This window comes from Lithobates pipiens, unplaced genomic scaffold (assembly GCF_037356315.1).
Source record: "Lithobates pipiens isolate NorthernLeopardFrog02 unplaced genomic scaffold, aLitPip1_a1.2 Scaffold_3, whole genome shotgun sequence".
NCBI lineage: Eukaryota > Metazoa > Chordata > Amphibia > Anura > Ranidae > Lithobates > Lithobates pipiens.
Genome location: NW_027507790.1, coordinates 60402512 through 60425170, shown reverse-complemented (window position 1 = coordinate 60425170; position 22659 = coordinate 60402512). Strand labels below are relative to the sequence as shown.

Sequence of the window (22659 nt, the reverse complement as noted above, 5' to 3'; positions counted from 1 at the left end):
CAAACGTCGGTGCATTAAGCTCATCGATATGTCATCAGAGACCCACATTGGGTGGAAATTAATGCACCGACTATTGCACTCTGTTGGAGACACTCAGATGAAGCCCTTGTTTTTTGATGGTCTATTTGCAGTTCTGTTTGCTGTTTCCCCCCCCCCCCCCCAAGTTTACAAGCCCTGTGTCCTGTACTTTACGATTAGGAAAATATGAATGTTGGCTAAATCTCTATATTGGAGTACAATACAGAACACAGGCCCCTTTACTTTGTCTTCTGTTGTCATAAATTATTTTCTGTTTCGTTCATTGGTGGACACAGCACTTCCATTCTTGACCTCTGGGTTATATCACCACCTTCAGGGGTAGGACTAGGCAGAAAAAAAGAACAAGCACAGCACCGCCTAGGGGAGGTCCTTTCTGGTAGTAACCCCCACACACTGCTGGGACCTGTGGTTCCTTTTGGTTTTTATTTTTAATTTTTTTTCTTAGTTTTGATCTGCATCTGCAATCAACTGCTGGGCTGGGTGACAGGCTGAATATCATAGATCCTGGTAGTCTCCCCAGCCTGGCCACCGAACGCGTGCAGACCTGAGCTCCTCGCTGGGTCGGTGCGAAGAGCCCCATCCTGGACTGGGGTGACCAGCGGGCTAGATGCCTCGCAGGGACACATACAGTGGGGATGGAAAGTATTCAGACCCCCTTACATTTTTCACTCTTCATTATATTGCAGCCATTTGCTAAAACCGTTTAAGTTAATTTTTTCCCTCATTAATGTACACACAGCGCCCCATAGTGACAGAAAAACAGAATTGTTGAAATTTTTGCAGATTTATTAAAAAAGAAAAACTGAAATATCACATGGTCCTAAGTATTCAGACTGTTTGCTCAGTATTTAGTTGAAGCACTCTTTTGATCTAATACAGCCATGAGTCTTTTTGGGAAAGATTCAACGAGTTTTTCACACCTGGATTTGGGGATCCTGTGTCATTCCTCCTTGCAGATCCTCCTCAGTTCTGTCAGGTTGGATGGTAAACATTTGTGGACAGCCATTTTTAGGTCTCTCCAGAGTTGCTCAATTGGGCTTAAGTCACGGCTCTGGCTGGGCCATTCAAGAACAGTCACAGAGTTGTGAAGCTACCCCTTCCTTATTTTAGCTGTGTGCTTAGGGTCATTGTGTTGTTGGAAGGTAAACCTTTGGCTCAGTCTGAGGTCCTGAGCACTCTGGAGAAGGTTTTCATCCAGGATATCCCTGTACTTGGCAGCATACATTTTTCCCTCAATTGCAACCAGTCGTCCTGTCCCTGCAGCTGAAAAAACACTGCCACAACTCCATGTGGGCTTTCATGTGTCTTGCACTGAGGAGAGGCTTCCGTCAGGCCACTCTGCCATAAAGACCCGACTAGTGGAGGGCTGCAGTGATGGTTGACTTTCTACAACTTTCTCCCATCTCCCGACTGCATCTCTGGAGCTCAGCCACAGTGATCTTTGGGTTCTTCTTTACCTCTCTCACCAAGGCTCTTCTCCCCGATAGCTCAGTTCACATTCTGCGGTGGGCAGAACTTGATGTGCTGGCTTTCTCCGCCATCTACATTCCGGGCATAGAAAACTGGCAAGCGGACTACCTCAGCCGTCAGTTGCTGTATCGGGGGGTGTTCGCTGCATCCGGAGGTTTCATCTCATTTGCCTGCAGTGGGGCACGCCAGACATGGATCGCCTCCCATCTCAACCAGAAGGTGCAGAGATTCATGGCCAGAACAGGGGATCCCTTGGCGGATGCGTCAGACACATTGGTGGCGCCATGGGGGTATTATCTCATTTATGCCTTCCCTCCTCTCAAGCTCCCCCCTCGTCTGCTGCGTAGGGTAGAGACCGAGGGGACACTGGTTATTCTTATCGCTCCGAGTTGTCCTCAATGTCCATGGTATGCCAACATGGTACGGATGGTGGCGGACGCCCCCTGGTGACTGCTGGTGTGGGAGGACCTCCTGTCCCAGTGACCTATATTCCACTCTGCTTTACTATCTCTGGCTCTGGCAGCCTGGCTATTGAATGCCATGTGCTGAGAAACCAGGGTTGCTGGTTTCTGTGATTCCCACTATGTTGAAGGAGCGTAAGTCTACTTCACGGAGGATTTATCATCGCACCGGTATGGCTTACATCTTTGTGCGAGGCTGTGGGGTGACATCTGCGCTCCTATTCGGTCTCTAAGATTGGCATGGGGTTGATCAGAATCTGGCTTTGAGCACTATCAAGGAGCAAATATAGGCCCTGGCTATCTTTTTTTTTTTTTTTCTTTTTCTTTTTCAGCAGCCATTGGCTGCTCACTCGTTGGTGCGTACCTTTTGTTCAAGGGGTTCGGCTTGTGGCTCCCCCGATACGCTCGTCACTGTCTCTCTGTAGGATCTAAACCTGGTGCTCTCAGTACTTCAGAAGTCACTGTTCGAGAACATTAGGGAGATCCCCTTTTTCACGCTCTCTCAGAAGGTTGTCTTTCTAGAGGCTGTTGCGTCCATTCTGTGAGTTTCTGAGCTGGCGGCTTTGTGTAAGTCTCCCCATTTGGTTTTCCACAAGGATAAGGCGGTGCTGCGTCCGCATTCCTCGTTTCTCCCTAAGGTGGTATCTGCCTTTCATCTATATGAAAACATTGTCCTTTCTTCCTTGTGTCCTTGACCGTCTCACCCCAAGGAGGTCGTCTTGCACTCTTTAGATGTGGTTTGGGCTTTCCGTGTGTATCTGTTTTTCAGAAGTCAGATCCGCTGTTTGTAAATGTGGATGGCACAAGGAAGGGCTTGGCGTCCTCTTCGGCAACTATTTCTCGTTGGATCAGACAGACTATTGTCCAGGCTTATGCCATTAGGGGCGGGTGCCCTCCTTTCCCATCACAGCACATTCTACCAGGGCGATTAGTGCTTCCTGAGTAAGGCGGTTGTCCGTGCACACTTACACCAAGTTTTTTACGGGGTGGATGTTTGGGCATCTTCAGATGTGTGTTTAGGCTGCAGACAGCCATCTGAGGTTTTGGCTCCCTTTTCAGGGGTTTCTGCTTGGATGGGGGTTATTTTTCCTTTTTTTTTTTTTTTTTTTTTCTGTTTTCCCACCCCTCATTTCCCACCCCTCACTGATGGACGAAATCTAGGCCTGATTGGGGGTCTGGCTATATAAACTGGAGGCTGCCTTGAAGTTGTACCCCAGATGATGTCTGCTTAAGACGAAACGCGTCGGGACTTCACTGCAGCCTGAGATTTTATTGAAAAAGCGCTTATGTTCTTTGTACACGTGAGTTTGATAATTTTTTATTAAATTACTTTAAACGAAAAACGGAGTTACACTATTGTGGTCCCTGCTTCCTTCCTTTATATCTACCCCATTACCTATGATGATTTATGTGGATGGAGACATACTGTAGAGGAAATAGCCACACTTGAAAGTCTTCCAGAAAAGGACAACACCGAAAAAGCCTATGTATATCTACAAGCATATATGATCCTCCAAATATAATTTTGAGTAGGATCCATTAAGTCTGGTAAGCCCCCATTTCATGTGGTGGAGGGTTCACGCGGTGATTGTGCGATTATTCCTTGGAGAAGGTGTAGGACTGTTTACACTTCATCGTATCATACACAGAAAATTTGGAGAACTTTTCACTTGTTTTCACGTTGTTTTCCTATTTTTGATATATATATATATTTTTTCATATATTTGTTTGGACATTCCAGCTTTGTTTATCATATACAGCAAAGAGTGTTTAAATGTATTTATTTGTTTGCACAGTTTAATGTATGCACTGATTACATTGGTCACATTGTAATGTGGTAAAAACAAATAAGCGCTACACTGTTTTTCACAAAATTTATTACACCCCTCATTGTAGCACTGCTTTGGGACACCCCTAGGGTCAATAATGAAATTGCTTTCCGTCAATGAATGAAAGAAAACTGGATTTTTTTCTCTACTCACCGAGAAATCCCTTTCTCTGAGTTCATTGACGGACACAGCACCCACCCCTCCTGTTTGTGTTTGTACTGCGTTGTAACAAAATTAGCTGCCTGTAGCAGAGTAGGGGGTACCAGTAAGGACCGCCCCTAGGCAGTGCTGTGCTTGTTCTATTTTTCTGCCTAGTCCTACTCCTGAAGGTGGTGAAATAACCCTAAGGTCAAGAATGGAAGTGCTGTGTCCGTCAATTAACTCAAAAAGGGATTGGTGATAAGAAAAAAAAAATCTATTTTTTTGCACTAGGGATGGCCCTAGAAAGTTTTTGCCAGTATCCAGTCACCTAAAAGTAGCCTGAATATAACCCATGGTCTGGGAATACAAGCCCTGTGTCTTGTGCATTACTCAATTTCTTTCTGAACAGTAAAGCATAAAGAATCTAACAAAATAATTAAAGCGGAGTTCCACCCAAAATGGAACTTCCGCTTATCCAGTTCCTCCCCCCTTCCGATGTCATGTTTGGCATTTTTCAGGAGGGTGGGGGGAGCAGATATCTGTCTAATACAGGTATTTGCTCCCACCTCCGGTGATAGCCCCAGAATCTGCGGCGATCTTCACCTTGTCCGCCCAAATGTCACTGTCTTCTGGGAGACACACAGGTCAGACTAGTAAGGACTCGCGCATGTGCAGTAGGCAACCAGGCTGTGAAGCCGCAAGGCTTCACTTCCAGATTCCCTTACTGAAGATGCTTGCACCTCCACTTGGGAGCCGGCTTCAGGTGAGGACATCGCTGGCGCCCTGGAAAGGTAAGTGTCCTTATTTTTAAAATCGTCAGCAGCAGTATTTGTAGCTACTGACTTAATTATTTATTTTTTTCGGTGGAAAGCCGCTTTAACAAAATTGCCTTTTAGCAAGATGTTACGTTCATAACTTTTTTTTTTTTTTTTTAAGGTCACTGTGTATAGTCCCTGCAGCTGTTGCAACTCCTTTATCTATGATAGTGCTGCATCCTCCTCCCATGTACACTCACAACATGAAGATCCTTAAAAACTGTCTGAGGCAGCATGTAGATCCTTACATTCAGGACCTACGAAAGCGAACATCTCCTCACTGCGTACAGGATCCAGATTTGCGGCTCATCCAGCGGGACTCGGGTAGGTTGAAAACACATTTGTGGTTCTGATCCTTTTTTCCTTTTTAAGATTTTTTTTTTCAGAAATGCCTGTTTACTTTTTTTTTCTTGAGGAAGATGTAGTATTCATGTACCACCTATCAAAGTTAATAAGGCTTAGCCTATATCAGATGTGTTCAACCAGATGTAAAGAGCCATTAGGTAGATGAAAGTCTGAATAGGGCAGAGGTTCTGCAATGCTACAAAGACAAGTGTTTCAAACCGTGGTATAAATGTGGCTTTAACAAAATTTGATACACCGGAGTTACTTTGAGTAGCATGGGAAAACATTCATTTAGGAAGCACCTTAAAAGAAAGCTATTATAGTCTGGGTAAATCTTATTTTAAAATGTATTATTTCTTTATTGTACATCACAGGACACAGAGCCGGTTATATTCATAACTATTTGGGTTATACTCCACCTATAGGTGGACACTGGTAGATCAGTCAAACAGGAAGGCCTTCCCTATATATAACCCCTCCTATACAGGAAGTACTTCAGTTTTTCTTATCGTACATCAGGGGACACAGTGCCATAGTAGTTACTTTGTGGGTTATAGGCCACCTTCAGGTGATGGACACTGGCACGCACTAAATTAAAAAGTGCACTCCCTATATAACCCCTCCCACTGGTGGGAGTACCTCAGTTTTTTCGCCGGTGTCTAGGTGTTGGTCAGGGAGTAAAGATGTGGTGAGCTGAGCTCCTCTGGAGCAATCCTTGCTGGGGCTAGCTATTCAGACGGATGCATTCAAGGTGTCTTTCTGGCCGAATTGAATGGTACCCGGACCTCGTGTCCAAAGAAACTGAGGTTTTGCCTGTGAATGCTTCTCTTTTGAGAGCTGGACCCTGGAATCCAGTACTTTTTGGTATTAAGACCATAAAGTTTACTGCCGGTGTGCTATTGCAGGTCCAGGTTTGTGGGTTTCCTCTAGGATCCCCAGCTCCTGAAGGTTTAACGGAACCCACCATGAAGGGTGAAGATTGGGTCTGTTGGTTTACCACAGAAAACCTTGCGGCGGGAAAGGTAAATGGAGTTTTCTAAGTAATGTTTTGAATTTTCTTATGAATGTCTCCTTTAAGATCAGTAAAATATTGTCATGCCTATGTGTAACCACTGGGGGCTGTATTGAGCACTCACTGCCTCGCACTGAGAGAACAAGCTGTGTCAGGGAGCTGAAATGCTTCTTCCTCCAGCCAACCAGCATGACCTCTGATGTGATGCATGTGCTCTTGGAGCATACTTGGATCTTCTTTTAAGAATCATGGACTTCAATCGGATCTGTTCAAAAAGCTGTCAGCCAAAATAGATGGTATCCAAGCCTCATTGGATAGGAAAAAATATTCCTTGAGATTTGCCTGTAATGCAGCCTTTACAACGCTGGGCCCTGCGTAATGGAATCCTGTGCAGTGTTTGTTCTAAGTTGCTTTCCTGCAGGGTGCTATACAGGTCCAGGGGAGTGGATCCCAGTTTAAGGTCTTTTACGACAGAACCCACTGTGATGGGTGAAGATTAGACTCCTCTTAAGCTCATAGTCTTGCAGCAGGAAGGGTAAGTCTGCATTTTGCACTTTTTCTATTTTTAGAAATATCCCAAGTATAGAAAAATGGCAAGGGGAGTTTTCCAGGCATCCATAATAAATGCCGGGACCATGTGGTCCCTGTACCTCGAGATGTTTTTTGGCAATCTGCCTATGTTGGGGAACTCTGCAGGTGGATCTACTGGATTCCAAGTTCTGCAAGTTGGATACGTTGTGTCTGGGACAAGAGTCCCACTGACAATAGGGGTAGATCCACTGGTAACACCTTGGTTACCAGTTCTCCCTAATTGACGCCTTCCCTCTGTTTCAACTGCAATCTTTTGAATCCGGGATGTGGTAACACTGATAATAGTGTTAGCCAAATTAGCCCAGGAGAGCTTGGTACACTGACATAGCAAATCTTGCAGGGGATGTTCCTTGGACACTTGCAGTCCAGCTGGACCTAATGGTTCTAGATCCTGTTATCTCTGCACTGTCCCTTCCCATCTTTTTGGTAATTTATTGATTGCTACAAAACCTAAAGTACTTCCTGTATGGGAGGGGTTATATAGGGCAAGACTTCCTGTTTGATTGATCTACCCATGTCAATTCACCTACAGGTGGTGTATAACCCAAATAGTTATGCATATATAACTGTGTCCTATGATGTACTCCAAAAAAAGGATTTTTACAGGTAAGATGCAGGAAAAATCCAATTTTCTTTATCGTACAAAATCCAATTTTTTTATTCATTGTTTTGAAAAAAACAGATGAGCTACAACGGGAAAGGGGTACACATTGCAACACAATGCATATTGCAATGAAACTAAGCATATGCTTGACAAAGTGCAAATTTACATGAAGAAAAGAAATGCAATGATTAGGTTTCCTGGTGCATAATGTCACAGAATTATGCATAGTTAACGTATCAAAATCCCAGTATACTCATGTTAATTTGTCATACCGATCATAGAAGGTCTGAAAAGGAATGCGTATTTTTACACCTTGAAGGTCACAAGGTGTAGTTCAGTATTTCTCAACTCCAGTCCTCAAGGCATGCCCAACAGGTCATGTTTTCAGGCTTCCCATTATTGGGGTGCCTTGACGACTGGAGTTGAGAAACACTGGTCTAGTTAGTAAGAGATCCTAATCTTAATGTGAAAAGGGACATTGGCTGCTTTTGAAAATAAAAAACATTCATATGCAGCAGTCCTGACCATTAAAAAAAGAAGTGTGTGTGCGTATATATGTGTGTGTGTGCGTATATATGTGTGTGTGTGCGTATATATGTGTGTGTGTGCGTATATATGTGTGTGTGTGCGTATATATGTGTGTGTGTGCGTATATGTGTGTGTGTGCGTATATGTGTGTGTGTGTGTATATATGTGTGTGTGTGCGTGTGTGTGTGTGTATATGTATGTATGTGTGTATATATATATATATATATATATATATATATATATATAATTAATACGTCACCATTTTTTTGGTAAATATATTTCTAAAGGTGCTATTACCATGTGGTGAAAATGTCATGTCAACAACCCATATAATCCATACAAACAAAGAAACCACAACAAATACGTTCAGAAATTCTATGCATTAAGATGAAAAAAACCTTCTGTATCACAGAATCCTCCCTCACTCCCCTTATACTTACCTGGCCATGATCTTGAGCCAGTGCTGTGCATGAGAGCAGCATTTCTTTTTGCTCTCTTCCCCCCTCACAGCGCAGTTTGATAGCAGTGGGGGCCATTGACTCCTGCTGCTTTCAATCAGATTCTGTGATGTGGGGGCCTTCAATAGAGGCTGACGTGGTGGCTTGGGAGTGAGTTTGCACGAGTGCCCCCATAAAAAGCAACTTTCTACAGGGGCACTCGTCATAGAGGAGGAGCCACGAGCGCTGGCAGGGGACCTCAGAAAAGGAAGATCGGGGCTACTCTGTGCAAAACCATTGCACAGAGCAGGTAAGCATGGTATGTGGTGTTTTTTTATTTTTTTATTTATTCTTTGTATGAAAGCTGTATAATTACTTTTTTACATCCACAGGAAAGCTAGAGGCGTTATCCATACTCCTCCAGAAACTGAGGTCTGAGGGTCGGCGTGTGCTAATTTTCTCCCAGATGGTACTTATGCTGGACATATTGGAGATCTTTTTGGACTACCATTCATTCACCTTTTTGAGGATTGATGAAAATGCCAACTTCAATCAGTGCCAGGTGTGACCAGGTTACTGCAGTGATTGCTACTTCAATATTCTTGTTTTACACATATTTGTTCATCAGATTATCAGAAATTTTTGGACCATTTGTTATTCCTCATCCTTACTCCAGGGTTATTGTTGTCTATACATTCTCTGGCATTACTTGAGGATAAAGTAAATGTTCTCTTGTTACCTCTGGAATCCCTTTTCCAGAGGATTGGCAAAGTTGAGCATACATATAATTATGGTTATGCGTTCTCCTGTTCTTCTTCAATGTAGTAGTAATTTATAAAATTATTTTCTCTAAGAGCTGCCTAAAACAAGGCATAGTCTCATTCTCCAGATGTACTTTTTCCACTGCTGCTTTGAATCTTTTGTACAGCAGAATAGGCACTTCCTATTTCAGGTTTTAAAAAGTGAGACACTATATATATATATATTTTTTTTTTGGTTAACTAATATTGTTTTAAAAAATTTTCTTAGGATCTCATGAAAAGTTTCAACAGAGACCCACGCATTTTCAGTATGGTACTTTCTACTCACATCCGTTCTTTAGGAGTGCATCATGTAGAAGCAGACACAGTAATATTCTATGACACAGATGTAAACCCTGTTATGGATGGAAAGACGCAGTCTTGGTGTGATCTCATTGGAAGAGCAAAAGACATTCATGTATACAGGTACTGAAATGATTTTGGTGTTTTGTTTTTTATTGTGCTCCACACTGGTGAGTTGATGTACTAAAACTGGAAAGTGCAAAATCTGGTGCAGGTCTGCATGATAGCCAATCGGCTTTTAACTTCAGGTTGTTCAATTAAGCATTGACAAAAGAAATGGAAGCTGATTGGTTTCTATGTATAGCTGCACCAGATATTGCACTCTCCAGTTTTAAATTATAAAGCAAGAGAAAATGCTGCTTCTGGTCTGTCAGCCACATGCTGCCACAATAGCACTGAACAAATGCCAGCCCAGTGCACAGCTGATGAAGGGAAAAGGATGTCGAGACAGCCACACCACTATAGAAATCTCCTGTATTTAAAAAAACACCAAACTGGATAAAAGCATCAAGGAAATAGCAGTGGGGAGGAGTAGGGTGCCCCGCTGACATGCTTAACGCTATGCTAGCGCTTTATTCTTTGTCACACGCAAATATAAAATATGCAGTATCTCATCCACAGGTAAAACCAACAAGACAATCAAAAAGCACAAAGGGGAAAGAAACTAACGCGCCCACAAAAGTTACACATATATATGCCAGAAACAAAATAAAAAGAAAAAAATACATATATCAACTTACAAGAAATATCCTAAACCAGGGGTGCCCAACCAGTGGCCCAGGGGACACATGTGGCCTGCGGAGCCCTCTGATGTGGCCCGCGACCTCCTGCTCTTGGATGGCTGGTTGGCATAAGCTGATGCTTCATGGATAGCACCAACTCCTGTCACAGGTGGAGTGATACCAAATTCTCTCTGCTTGGGATAGCAACAGCTGGTGATACCTAAAGGTAAGTTTAATACTAAAATCACAGTGCATATATGGGCATATCTGTTCTGCAGTGGTTACTGGGCTGCTTTCAAACTGATCCGCAGGTGCAGCGCAGAACACCTGCAGGTTACCTGCACTGAGCCATAGACTTCTGTTATTACCTGTGGGTTGGTGCACTTCAGAAAGTGCAAAACACCTGCAGGATATAATAGAAGTCTAAGTGCAGCTAACCCGCAGGAAAGCCACAGGTGCACCACGCTGCACCCTTGGTGTGGGTATACCTCAACGCATCGGTGTGAAAGCAGCCTTAGGCCCCTTTGACACAATCAGTCAGACCCAATTGGACCCTTCGTTCACCTCTATTGAGCCACAGATGTAAAATGACTTGTGGCCATTTAAACCGACCTACCTCTAATTCGATCTGCTTAAAAGAAAAAACAGAAGGGGTGATTCGTCCCCTTCCATCTGGGCAGATCAGTTTGGAGGGCCAATAGAGTAGTGTGCGCTGTGTCCCTTTCTGCTCTGCATATGCTGCATGGACCTGTCATCTGCCTGCTCTGTTCATTATGGCCTGCGACTGGTTACCAAGTCGCTTAAGTGGCCCTCGCGCTTCAAAAGGTTTGTCAATTTTTGATTAAGGCCTCTTGCACACAGTACTCCTGTTGGAGCATCTACTTTTTCTTATATGTATTTACGCGCGCAAAAAATTATTACGTTTTGTTTCTGCACAAAACATGTAAAAGGGCATTTGCACACATTTCGCGCATATTTGCATGCATGAGGCGTAAATTACCAAAAATGCAGATTTGTTTTTTTTTTTTGTTTTTTTTTTTTACTGAAGAACAATTAATTGCCTCTATTTTAGCTTAGTAAAAAAACGAAAAAGCTGTACTGATCTTTTTCAAGCTGCAGTGTGCAAGAAGCCTAAAAGTAACAGAAACAAATACAAAACATTGCAGCACCATTTTTTTTTTTGGAAGCAATGCAGAAATTAGTGACATCCCATTCAAAAATCAGCCCCATTGGTCTCCCTGTTTACATCTGGAAAATCCAGAATACCTCTCTTTTACAGAGCAGTCCAAATAAACCACCACTTCTCTTTGGGCATTTTACTCTAAACCTGAAAAGGTGTGGAATCCCCTCCACGACGTTAGTTCAAATGCTTAGCAATATTAGCCAAATTATTTTTTTTTCAGTATCTTACAAATGGTCATAGAGGCGATCTTGCTGACTCCTGATCCTGTCCTATCTCTCATCGGGTATATAAACGCTAATAATTTAGAATACGACGAGGCAGTGGCCATAATGAGAATGCTTTTTTGGCACGTAAATTAATAGCCTCTCGATGGGTATCCCCTAACCCTCCTACCCTTGGGGACTGGGTACAGGAAACGGATAAACATGTACTATATAATATAATAATCTTCAACGGTATGCATCTTTAAAAGTTTGAGAAAAATGGATAGAAGCCTTTTGTTCCGAATTGGGCTGAAAATGCCGTGGGGAATACTTGGTGTGCATTTCTGCTCTCTGGTTTTCATGAATGGCTGCCTCTCCTTTCCTTAACCACTTAATGTAGGCAAGTGGTTTTTATGTAAATATACTATTAAACCCAACTATTTTTAACATAACAAAAGGAAAAAGCCACGCACATACATAAATACTATAAATTTGTATTTATAAAAGTTGATCTACCCCTCTAATAAATCAAACATAACATAATTTATAAAACAAATTAGAAATAACAAGTGTTAATAATGAAATTCAAAAAATCCCAGTGAAGTGATATAAAAGTCCAATAAATGAAAAATAATACTGTATTTATCGGCGTATAACACGCACTCCACCCCCCCCCCCCCCTAAAATCAGGGGGAAATCTAGGGTGCGTGTTATACGCCGATCCCCCGCCCTGCCTAACCTTTTCTGCTGCTCTCTGCGGCTTTAAGGTATTTTCGGCCGTTCTCAGTGGCTTTCGGAAAGCCGCCGAGAGCGGCCAAGTGCGGCCTAAAATAGGCGAGAAGGGCCGAAAATAGCCGAGAGCTGCCGAAAATGCCCGAAAGCCACCTAAAACGGCCGAGAACAAGCGCCGCCGAGATACACAGGACATCCGCTCTGTATCTCGGCGACACCATTTTTAAAATGGCAAGGAGACAAGGCTGCAATGGGAAGGTTGCAAGTGATTGGCAAGGCTGCAAATGACACTGACAAGGTTGCATTGATGGGCATTTAAATGTAAGTTTTTTTTCCCTTAAACTTCCCTCCTAAAAGTTTTTTTCTCTTAAATTCCCTCCTAAACTTGGGGTGCGTGTTATACGCCGATAAATACGGTACCTAAATTGATAAAAAGTAAAAATTCATAAGAATTCATGAAAAAATAGAAAATATTAAGTTAATAGTAACAATAAAAATTAAATAAAAAAAAAATAAAATAAAAATAAAGCAAATAAGTATATATTAGTGATAATAAAAAAAAAATTGTGGTAGTAATGGGTGTAATAATGAAAAAATAATAAAATAAAAAGTGTTCAATCTTCTGTGCAACCGAAAAAACACCAAGGATCGTGACCACCGCCACACAAAATATGCGCTTGCCAAAAGGCAAGCGATTTCATGCCCATAGTCAGTCAATCTCCATAGCACCTCCTCAGACCATGATCACAGTAGGCTCCCTTATTGAATAAAACAGGAGGGGACCGTTAACAGCAGCACGTGAAGCAGAAAGGCAGTACTCGGGATCCCAGGGAAATGGAAAGAAGACACACCATAGCATATTTCCGTATAACAAATTTAATAAAGGTAAAGAAATACACTTACATAGAAAGCAGTAAGAACGCCCATAAAAAATGCCGGCTGGCATGCAATCGCTTGTCCAACCTACGCTGTATCCCGAAGGCGTCAGCACATCTGCCACCCGACGTACGTTTCATCATAAAAAGACTTATGGGGACGTTATAGCGCTTTTTTTGATTATAGCGCAAAAAATAAAAACCGCAGAGGTGATCAAATACCACCAAAAGAAAGCTATATTTGAGGGGCATCAATTTTGTTTGGGTACAGCGTCGCTCGACCACGCCATTGTCAGTTAAAGCGACGCAGTGCCATATAGCAAAAAATGGCCTGGTCATTAAGGGGCAAATCGTCCTTAAGTGGTTAATGATACATATCTATCTGCTTTGATTTTTTTTCATTGTTTTAAATTTGTCATGTATTTTTTTTTTTTTTTTCCTTTTTTATGTAATTATTTATTTGTTTTTTTTCTTTTTTCTTTTTTTCATGATTTGTTATAAAAAATTAATATGGTATAGTGTAACTTTCACTAATGTTCATATTTTTCTTTTATGATGTTTTTATGTGATTTAAGAAACTTTGATATTTTTTTTCTATAATGTAAAGATTCCTATTCCTATTGGGGATTATATTGGCAGCCTTAGGCCTCATGCACACGGACGTTTTTACAGCCGCTTTTTTGAGCTTTTTTTGCAGCTTAAAAACGGCTGTCCATGTTAGTCTATGGCTTCATGCCCACCTAGGCGTTTTTGAGCTGCAAATGGCATAGGCGTTTTTAAGCTGTAAAAAAAACCCAGGACCAGTGCGTTCCGTGGCGTGGAGCTAGAGCTGTGAAAACGCGAATCGCGGGAAAACGCGCACAAACGCGCGTAAACACGCAACATATTTTCTTTGTTTTCTGAGTGCTATAGCCAAGAGATGTGTTTCTTAAAAAACGCTACTTACCGCTAACGCTAAAAAACGCGCAAAAACGCCAATGCAAAACGCGGTAAAAATCATGTTTTTAACGACGATTTTTCCAGGCGTCGGAGCTAGCTTTGCAGCCAGTTTTTTAAAACGTCTGTGTGCATGAGCACTTAAAAGTAAATTTTTCCTCTTTTTGCTTTTCTCAACGTATTATTGGATGTGGTGCCAGGCTAATGTAGTAGTTGTCTCAGTTTTTCTCACAATTTTTTTTAATTTGTTATAAAAATTTAAAAAAATAAAATCTAAAAATAAAAAAAAGAGGCGATCCCGCAGCCTTCTTGTGGTCCTGCCTACATATTGCACAGAGAAAATACTACAAGTGATGGCAAAAATAACATTTGGTGTTGCAGTTAACAAAATAGTGAACGTTAAACTGTCCCCCACTGTTACTAGTTATAAACTTAGTACACTGAAGTTGCACCAGCGGTTCTGTATTAGACATATATTAACCACTTGCCGCCCGCCATATAGCAAAATGACGGTGGCAAAGTGGTTTTAATATCCTGACCGGTCGTCATATGACGTAATCAGGAAATTAAGCCGCTGTACGCCCCCCGGGGGCGCGCATCGCGGCGATAGTTGTTGCGGTGTATTGGTCTGACACACCACAACTACGATCTCGGTAAAGAATCTCTGACTGCGACTCTTTACCATGTGATCAGCTGTGTCCAATCACGGCTGATCACAGTGTAAATAGGAAGAGCCGGTGATCGCCTTTTCCTCACTTGCGTCTCTCAGACGCAAGTAGAGGAGAGCCGATCGGCTGCTCCTCTGACAGGGGGGTCTGTGCTGATCGATTATAAGCACAGCCCCCCTGAGGATGTCCTCACTGGACCACCAGGGATGCCCAGCACCAGGTATGCCCCCCCGGACCACCAGGGATGCCAGTCAGTGCCCACAATGGATGCCAATCAATGCCCATAATGGATGCCAATCAGTGCCCACAATGGACATCACTGATTGCCATGCATTATTGTTTGGCACTGATTGGCATCCATCCCTATACAATACTGTACAATACAATGCCCATCCGTGCCGCCTATCAGTGCCAATCCGTGCCACCTATCAGTGTCTGTGTCGCATATCAGTGCTGCTTAATTGGTGCCCATCAGTGCCGCCTTATCAGTGCCAGTCACTGCGGCCCCGTCAGTGCCCATCAGTGAAGGAGCAAACTTACTTATTTACAAAGGTTTGTAACTGAAACAAAAAAAATGTTTATTTCAAAATTTTCAGCCTTTTTTTATTTGTTTAGCAGAAAATAAAAATCCCAGAGGAAAAAAAAAAACGAATTTCTTCATCAGTTTAGGCTGATGTGTATTCTTCTACATATTTTTGTTAAAGAAAAATCACAATAAGCTTATATTGATTAGTTTGTGCAAAAGTTATAGCAACTACAAAATGGGGGATAGATTTATAGCTTTTTAATTTTTTTACTAGTAATGGCGGTGATCTGCAATTTTTATCGGGGCTGCAACATTGAGCGATCGTGATTGCCAGTTGGTCATCACGCCTGCTACAGCAACTTAAAGTGCCGATGTACATCTACATCGGCTCGTGCCGCTGTGCCAACCTGCTGCAGTATAACTGTGACGGCTGGTTGGGAAGTGGTTAATATCAGCTGTGTTTTATGTATTAAAAAGTAACTTTGATGTGGTTTATGCGGTTTGCGGGATTTTTGCCCTTTCTTTAAAATGTATTTAATTTATGTCACATAGTATAGCTCTCACAGTACGTACAGCCTGCTACAGCATTTATGCAGGGAAAGAATAGTGTCATCTAACCCCCTCTCCATTGCTCACAGAAAGTCTTGCATTTTGTGAATGGCTTGCAGGATGCAAATTTTTCTGTGAATGGACAAGGCGAAATAAATGTAAAGTAGGCTCATTGTGTGGAGGGCACCACTGAAACCAAGCATAGAAAAACAAAATGTTTTTTCAGTATGCAGTTTCCATTATTAACTTAGGCTAGATTTACATCTGTGTTGTGTTTTTAGTGCATTTACAAATCTACAGAAATGATTTACAATCCATTTAACCGTATTTCTTACATTCACATCCATGCAGTTTCCTGCAATGCTTTTATGGAAAGATGCAGGGACTTTTTGTCTTTTTTAATTTATTTATTTATTTTTATTTTTTTACAAGCAGCGCAGTGTGTTTTTGACTCCATAGACTTCAGTGGAATTGCATAAAAAGGCATTACATGTGCTTTTGGTGTGTTTTCCAGCATGTCAACAAACAACCTTCCTAACAACATCAAAATTTCTAAGAAATGCAAAATGAATCGAAAATGTGCATGAAGAAACATGCTAGAAAATGCGCCACAAAAATGCATCAACCGCACAGTGTTGTCTCCTGTTTCTTTTTCGTTTTTTTTTTTTTGTTTTTTTTGTTTTTTTAGACTAACTTTTTTTTGTACATGCAAAGAAAATAATTTCCTTACCGTAATTTTGTCAAACTGTCTTCTGTATGAGAAATACAAGCAAATTAAACATATATTCTTATTCTACATGTGAAGGCTTGTGAGTGCCAATTCGATAGAAGAGAAGCTGTTGAGGAATGGCACGAAGGATCTTATTCGAGAAGTGGCAGCTCAGGGCAGTGATTATTCTCTGGCATTTCTAACACAAGTAAGTCGATGAAGCTTAACATGTTATGTTAAAGATGAACTCCATGCGAAACAGATAAATACACAAATAAGATACATATATGGAAGCTGTTTTACTAAAGGATTTTTATTTCTGTGCATCCTGTCTTGAGATTTGCACAGCTCTGCCACTCAGCATAGCCTTGTCTGGCAATCAGATAACCTGATCTTGCTCTGCTGCAGTTGGAACTCCAGGATAAGCAAATATTGTGTAAATACAATAGACAACTGTGTGTATTATTACATTTAATCTTGGTGTGCTTTGTGTAATTCTTCTAAATCTGTGTGGTAATCCATTTTAAAACTTGACCTCTTTACACGGCTCTTGTTTGGAGGGGGTTCTGGGGAAAGCAGGCTGTGCTGGTGCTCATTGGGGAAGATCCGATGATTAGCGGCTTATCAGCTGCTTGTATAGCTATTTACATAATCAGGACAGTCAGGAGTACACTTCTGATAAAAAAAATTCATAGATGCTCAGGTGCCCGTTAACTAATAGCAGGATGGAGAATGCAGTCTGCGTAAGGCATTCTGACCTGGTCAGCTTGAAGCGATTCTGTTTGGCCATTTGCCAATAGCAGCGGTTTGGCCTTATGCCAGTAGCAGTGAAAGCGTTCGAGAACCTGCCACCTGCACAATGCTATCCAATAGTGGGCAAGTAATGCAGCCTTGTGATAACAGTAGATTTAAATGATCACTGCGCCTCCCTTGAGAGGAGTGGTTCTAGAGCAATCTAAATTAATGAGCTTGAGAGGTTTTTAAAGCATCACATAGAGAAAATTTAGATTTTTGTATTTTGATGTTTTACATCTTACATTTTACAGCTTGTGAGGCCTGGCACATTTGATATCCAGTCTCGTCTTTTATATTTTACAAAAACAATTGGTTATGTTGTATTTGTGTGCAGTTAATTTAATTTTAATGTGGTTTTCATATAGAGTTTGAGTAACAGTTGGATAAATATTGAGCAACATAAAAATGTACAAGTACCTCTACCACTTTTTTTTTTTTTTTTTTTTTCAACAGGGCCTCTAATTTCAGGTTATTTCATGTTTTGGGGGTTGTATGTGTTCTTCAGGCCACCAATGTGAAAATTGTTGCAACAGTGATAAATTAATACAGAGATATTTTTTTTGTGTCTTTTATATCAGCCTGGATTTCAGCTTTAAATGTGTTAATTCATAATAATCCAAAACAAACCGTTTATTTTATTAGAATATCTTTATGTGACTCTTCTGTTCTTCTCTCCCTCAGCAAACCATCCAGGAACTTTTTGAAGTGTGTTCTCCATTGGATGATTCCGGGTTCAGGGTGAGAGCTGAAGAGTTTGTTCTGCTCTCTCAGGAACCATCCCCTTCTGACATCATCACCGCTAAAGTTGCAAAACCATTTGTAGAGGTATGACCACTAGGAACGAGGCTGAAAGCAGAAACATTTATATGCGCTTTTCCCAGATTGATGCTGGTTAAGTCTGCAAATGATAATATAATTTTTTTTTAAATCGGATAATTTGTCATCTATTAACCAGTTGCCGACTGGGCTATAGCTGAATAACGACTACAGCGCGGTCGAAAAACTCTGGAAGGGTGTACTATGATCTCTCAGAATCCCGTGCACCCGGGAATGTCCGTGAGTGTCATGGAAGGGGGTAAAGGGCCAATGAAAGTGGCCCTTTACCATGTGATCACCCTGTCCAATGACAGAGCGATCATTTGTCATCAGGAGCATGTCCGGTACAGTTTGCTAGGAGAGGAAGGTGGCCGGGTGCAGCAGCGCTGTGGGCTGGACCCGAAGTGGCCACAGCGCTGATCTCTGCCCATTCCTTCCCATCCATGGCTCCATCCACAGCTTCATCCATGCTCCACCGATGGCTTCATCCATGCCCCACCCATTCGTGCCCAGCCAGGCTCATTTGTGCCCCATCTGTGCCCATCCATGGCTTATCTATGGCTCATGCGTGCCCCATACCCCATCTTTGCCCATCCATCCCCCATCTATGGCTCATCCCTAACTCATACGTGCCACATCAGTTACTCATCTATGCCACATTCATTCCACATCAGTACTCATCTGTGCCTCATTCATGCCACATCAGTTCTCAATTGTGCCACATCCATGCCACTACAGGTGCCCATCAGTGTCTCATAAAAGTGTAGTAGGTAGTCAAATTAGATATGTAATTTTATGCTCCTAGAACACCTGATGGTGCTCCCTGCTTGTAGGGCCTCTGTATGTGGCCAGGCTGTGAAAGTCTCACACATGGTGGTGAGACTTTTTTACAGCCATACACAGCCGGTGGTATCGCCATACTCAGGAAAAGTAGTAGAATGTATTTTAGGGTGTAATTTTATGCTGTGTGAGAGAAATGACTTGTTATGACAATTTTGTGGGAAAAAATTATCATTTCAAATAACTCACCATGCCTCATACTAAATACTTTGGAATGCCTACTTTCCAAAAAGGTTTTTTTTAGAGGGGGGGGGGATTATTTGTACTTTCCTGGCTTGTTAGTGTCTCAAGAAATATGCCGTCAGTACGACAGGTGTGATCAGTGTTCAGAGATTGGCACCATAGCTTGTGGACTCTTTAACTTTCAGAAAGACCAAATAATATGCACCCATTTTAGTTATTTTTACCAAAGACATGTAGCCGTAAAAATTGACAAAATGTTTGCAGAAAAATTACTAATTTGCATAATTTTATAATTAAAATGTTTTTGTTAAAAAGAAAAAAGTTTGATTTTTTTTCATTTATAGCGCAAAAAACACAGTGGTGATTAAATACCACCAAAAGAAAGCTGTATTTGTGTTAAAAAAAAAAAGAAGAAAAATGTCTTGTGGGTAGAATGTTGCATGAGTAAAATTTTCATTCAAAGTGTGAGTGCGCTGAAAGCTAAAAATTGGACTGGTTAGGAAGGGGGTTTAAGTGTCCAGAGTGGGAAAGTGATAGCTATCGTAATGTGGGCTGAGAGTGTTCTCATTGGCATCATCCCAAAAACATATTTTTGGAAAAAGAGTGGGGAGGGGTATGTGTAGTGCAGGACTTTAAATATGCCTTTAAGAACATAAAATACCAGAAATATAGTAAAAACATATCTTTTATTTAACGCAAAAATAAAAATATGTAAATAGGTCAAGTAAAACGTTCACACACACTTGAGTGCATCTTAACATACAAACTTTACAGTCACATATTCGTGTGTATTTCCTGAGTATGGGTGATCTGGTGACGTGTTTCACAAACTTTCACTTCTTCAAAACCAAACAAACAAAACAATATGTGTGACTAAAAATAGAAAAGAACATTTCAAATATTTATACATAAAAAAAATGTAAGCATGATAGCTGTATCAACATATATAAGTTGTACAATATTCAAGATTACTGAAAACACGTACAATATTCAAGATTACTGTGCATAGCAAATCATAATTCGGGGGAGAGGGAGGGAAAGAAAAGAAGAGGAAAGAGAACAAAAGGGGGGGATTAAAGCGGAGGTCCACCCTAAAGTGGACCTTCCGCTCATTGGAATCCTCCCCCCTCCAGCGCCACAGTTGGCACCTTTCAGGGGGGAGGGGGTGCAGGTACCTGTACAGTACAGGTATCTGCACCCACTTCCGGCATAGCTATCTGCGGAAAGGGGCGTAGATTACGCCCCTTTCCGAAAGTCCCCCGCTGCCTGCTGGGAAACACACAGATCCCAGAGGCAGCGGGACCATCCTTATTGTGCAGCATGACTTGCGCATGCGCAGTAGGGAACCGGGAAGTGAAGCCGAAAGGCTCCACTTCCTGATTCCCATACCCAAGATGGCGGCAGCAGCACCCGAGAGACGATCGAGAGATCGTGTGCCGACATCGCGGGCGCGCTGGGCGGGTAAGTGTCCTTATTTTAAAAGTCAGCAGCTGCAGTATTTGTAGCTGCTGGCTTTAAAAAAAAAAAAAAAAAACGCGGAACTCCCGGCGGACTCCCGCTTTAAAGGGGGAAGCAAGAGACAGGAAAGCAGAATAGGAAGTGGGGGACGGGAGACAGAAAAGAGAGGGAGAAAAGAATAGGGGGGGGGGACAAAGCGGAAAAGGAGGAGGGGAAGAAAGGGGAGGAATGAAGCGAGAGAAAATAGGAGAAAAAATATACTAATAAAGACAAGACAAAACAAAACAGAATGGGTCCTGCATATGGGATCCTAGCTATCCTACCTCCAATAAATGTGTGTGGCTCTCACTTGTAAATTTGTAATAAAGGCATGAAACGATGTAGATAATATATACATTTGCATATATGCGGTCAAGTTTCAGATATAGATATGTGCCTACCAGCCCATGGGAAACACACCACTAGACAGAAGTAAAAAGAGGACATTATAGCTATATCCTACTAAATGTAATAAACCAACCAAAAAAAAAATGGAGGAAGTAAAACTCACAGGAAATATAGAAATCACATTATATATATATAATATATAATGTGATTTCTATATTTCCTGTGAGTTTTAAGGGACGATTACATTCCTTGTAAGAGGAATAAAAGTGATAAAAAAAAGTGTCAAACTAGAAAAAAAATGTAAAATTAACAATTTTTTTTAAAGCGCCCCTGTCCCTGTGTGCTCACATGCGCAAGTCGTGCCCACATATGTAAACGTGTTCAAATCACACATATGAGGTATTGGCACGAACGTTGGAGCGAGAGCAATAATTCTAGCCCTAGACCTCCTCTGTCACTCAAAACATGTAACCAGTAAAAATTTTTAAATCGTCACCTATGGGGTTTTTTAAGTGCCGAAGTTTGGCGCCATTCCACGAGCGTGTGCAATTTTGAAGCATGACATGTCGGGTATCTATTTAGTCTGCGTAACATCATCTTTCACATTATGCAAAAAACTGTCCCCCCCCCCCCCCCCCCAAAAAAGCACATTTGAAATACCGTGCGAGATAAAAGTTGCAACAACCGACTTATTCTCTAGGGTGTGTGCTTAAAAAACATATAAAATGTTTGGGGGCTCTATGTAATTTTGTAGCATGTAGTATAGAAATGTCAGAATTGGCCTGGGTGGCAAGTGGTTAAGGTAAAAAAACCTTGATCCTTTAGAACCACTTTAACCACTACAGATCCGCGCTATTGCCAAATGACGGCATTAGCGCGGACCTACATTTCCGGGACTACGTCTATTGACGTAGTCCTGGTTACGAGCGGCCTGCGCGCCCCCTGAGGGGCGCGCGCGGCGCGCTCTGTGATCGGCGAGTCCGTGAGACTCGCCTGATCACCGATCCGTGTAAGGGGTCGATCCCGACCCCTTATCACGTGATCAGCTGTCAGCCAATGACAGCTGATCATGTGATAGAACGGAGCCGGTAATCGGCTATTATTCCTCCTCGCGCTGACAGCGCGAGGAGAGAAAAAAAAAGCCGATCGCCGGCGGCCGTGATCGGGACATCGGTCCCGATCACGGCCATGAAAAAAGGGACCACCTGCCACCTGCCTGTGCCCACCTGCCTCCCGCAGTGCCATCCTGAAATAAAATAAAAGCAAAAGTAAGTGCCCCCCGTCAGTGCCCCCCCTCAGTGCCCACAGTGCCCACAGTGCCACCCACAGTGCCACCCACAGTGCCACCCACAGTGCCACCCCACAGTGCCACCCACAGTGCCACCCAATCTGCCTCAAAGGTGCTGCACCCCAGTGCCGCCCATCAGTGCCCAGCAGTGCCGCCCATCTGTGCCCAGCAGTGCCGCCCATCAGTGCCCAGCAGTGCCACCTATCAGAGCCACCTATCAGTGCCACCTATCAGTGCCCATCAGTCCCATCTATCTGTGGTACCTATCAGTGCCCATCCGTGCCACCCATCCGTGCCACTTATCTGTGCCACCCATCCGTGCCATCTTATCTGTGCCCATCTTTGCCCATCAGTGCCGCCTTATCTGTGCCCATCGGTGCCGCCTTATCTGTGCCTATTAGTGCCGCCTTAACT

The 22659-nt window shown here is 42.4% G+C and overlaps 1 protein-coding gene and 1 non-coding gene across 10 annotated transcripts in view; both read left to right on the top strand.

Moving 5' to 3' along the window:
• LOC143940419 (E1A-binding protein p400-like) overlaps nt 1–22659 on the top strand; it is a 198696-nt gene that overhangs the window by 88959 nt on the left and 87078 nt on the right. For all 9 annotated transcript variants that reach the window (XM_077461762.1, XM_077461761.1, XM_077461758.1 and 6 more), the window contains 5 exons: nt 4877–5079; nt 8665–8834; nt 9302–9498; nt 16575–16686; nt 17955–18098. In XM_077461762.1, coding sequence (XP_077317888.1) covers nt 4877–5079; nt 8665–8834; nt 9302–9498; nt 16575–16686; nt 17955–18098 — 826 coding nt within the window. The remainder of the gene's footprint in view (nt 1–4876; nt 5080–8664; nt 8835–9301; nt 9499–16574; nt 16687–17954; nt 18099–22659) is intronic.
• LOC143941521 (small nucleolar RNA SNORA49) lies at nt 8929–9057 on the top strand. Its single transcript, XR_013264210.1, has one exon. It is a non-coding gene; the product is annotated as a small nucleolar RNA SNORA49 (small nucleolar RNA).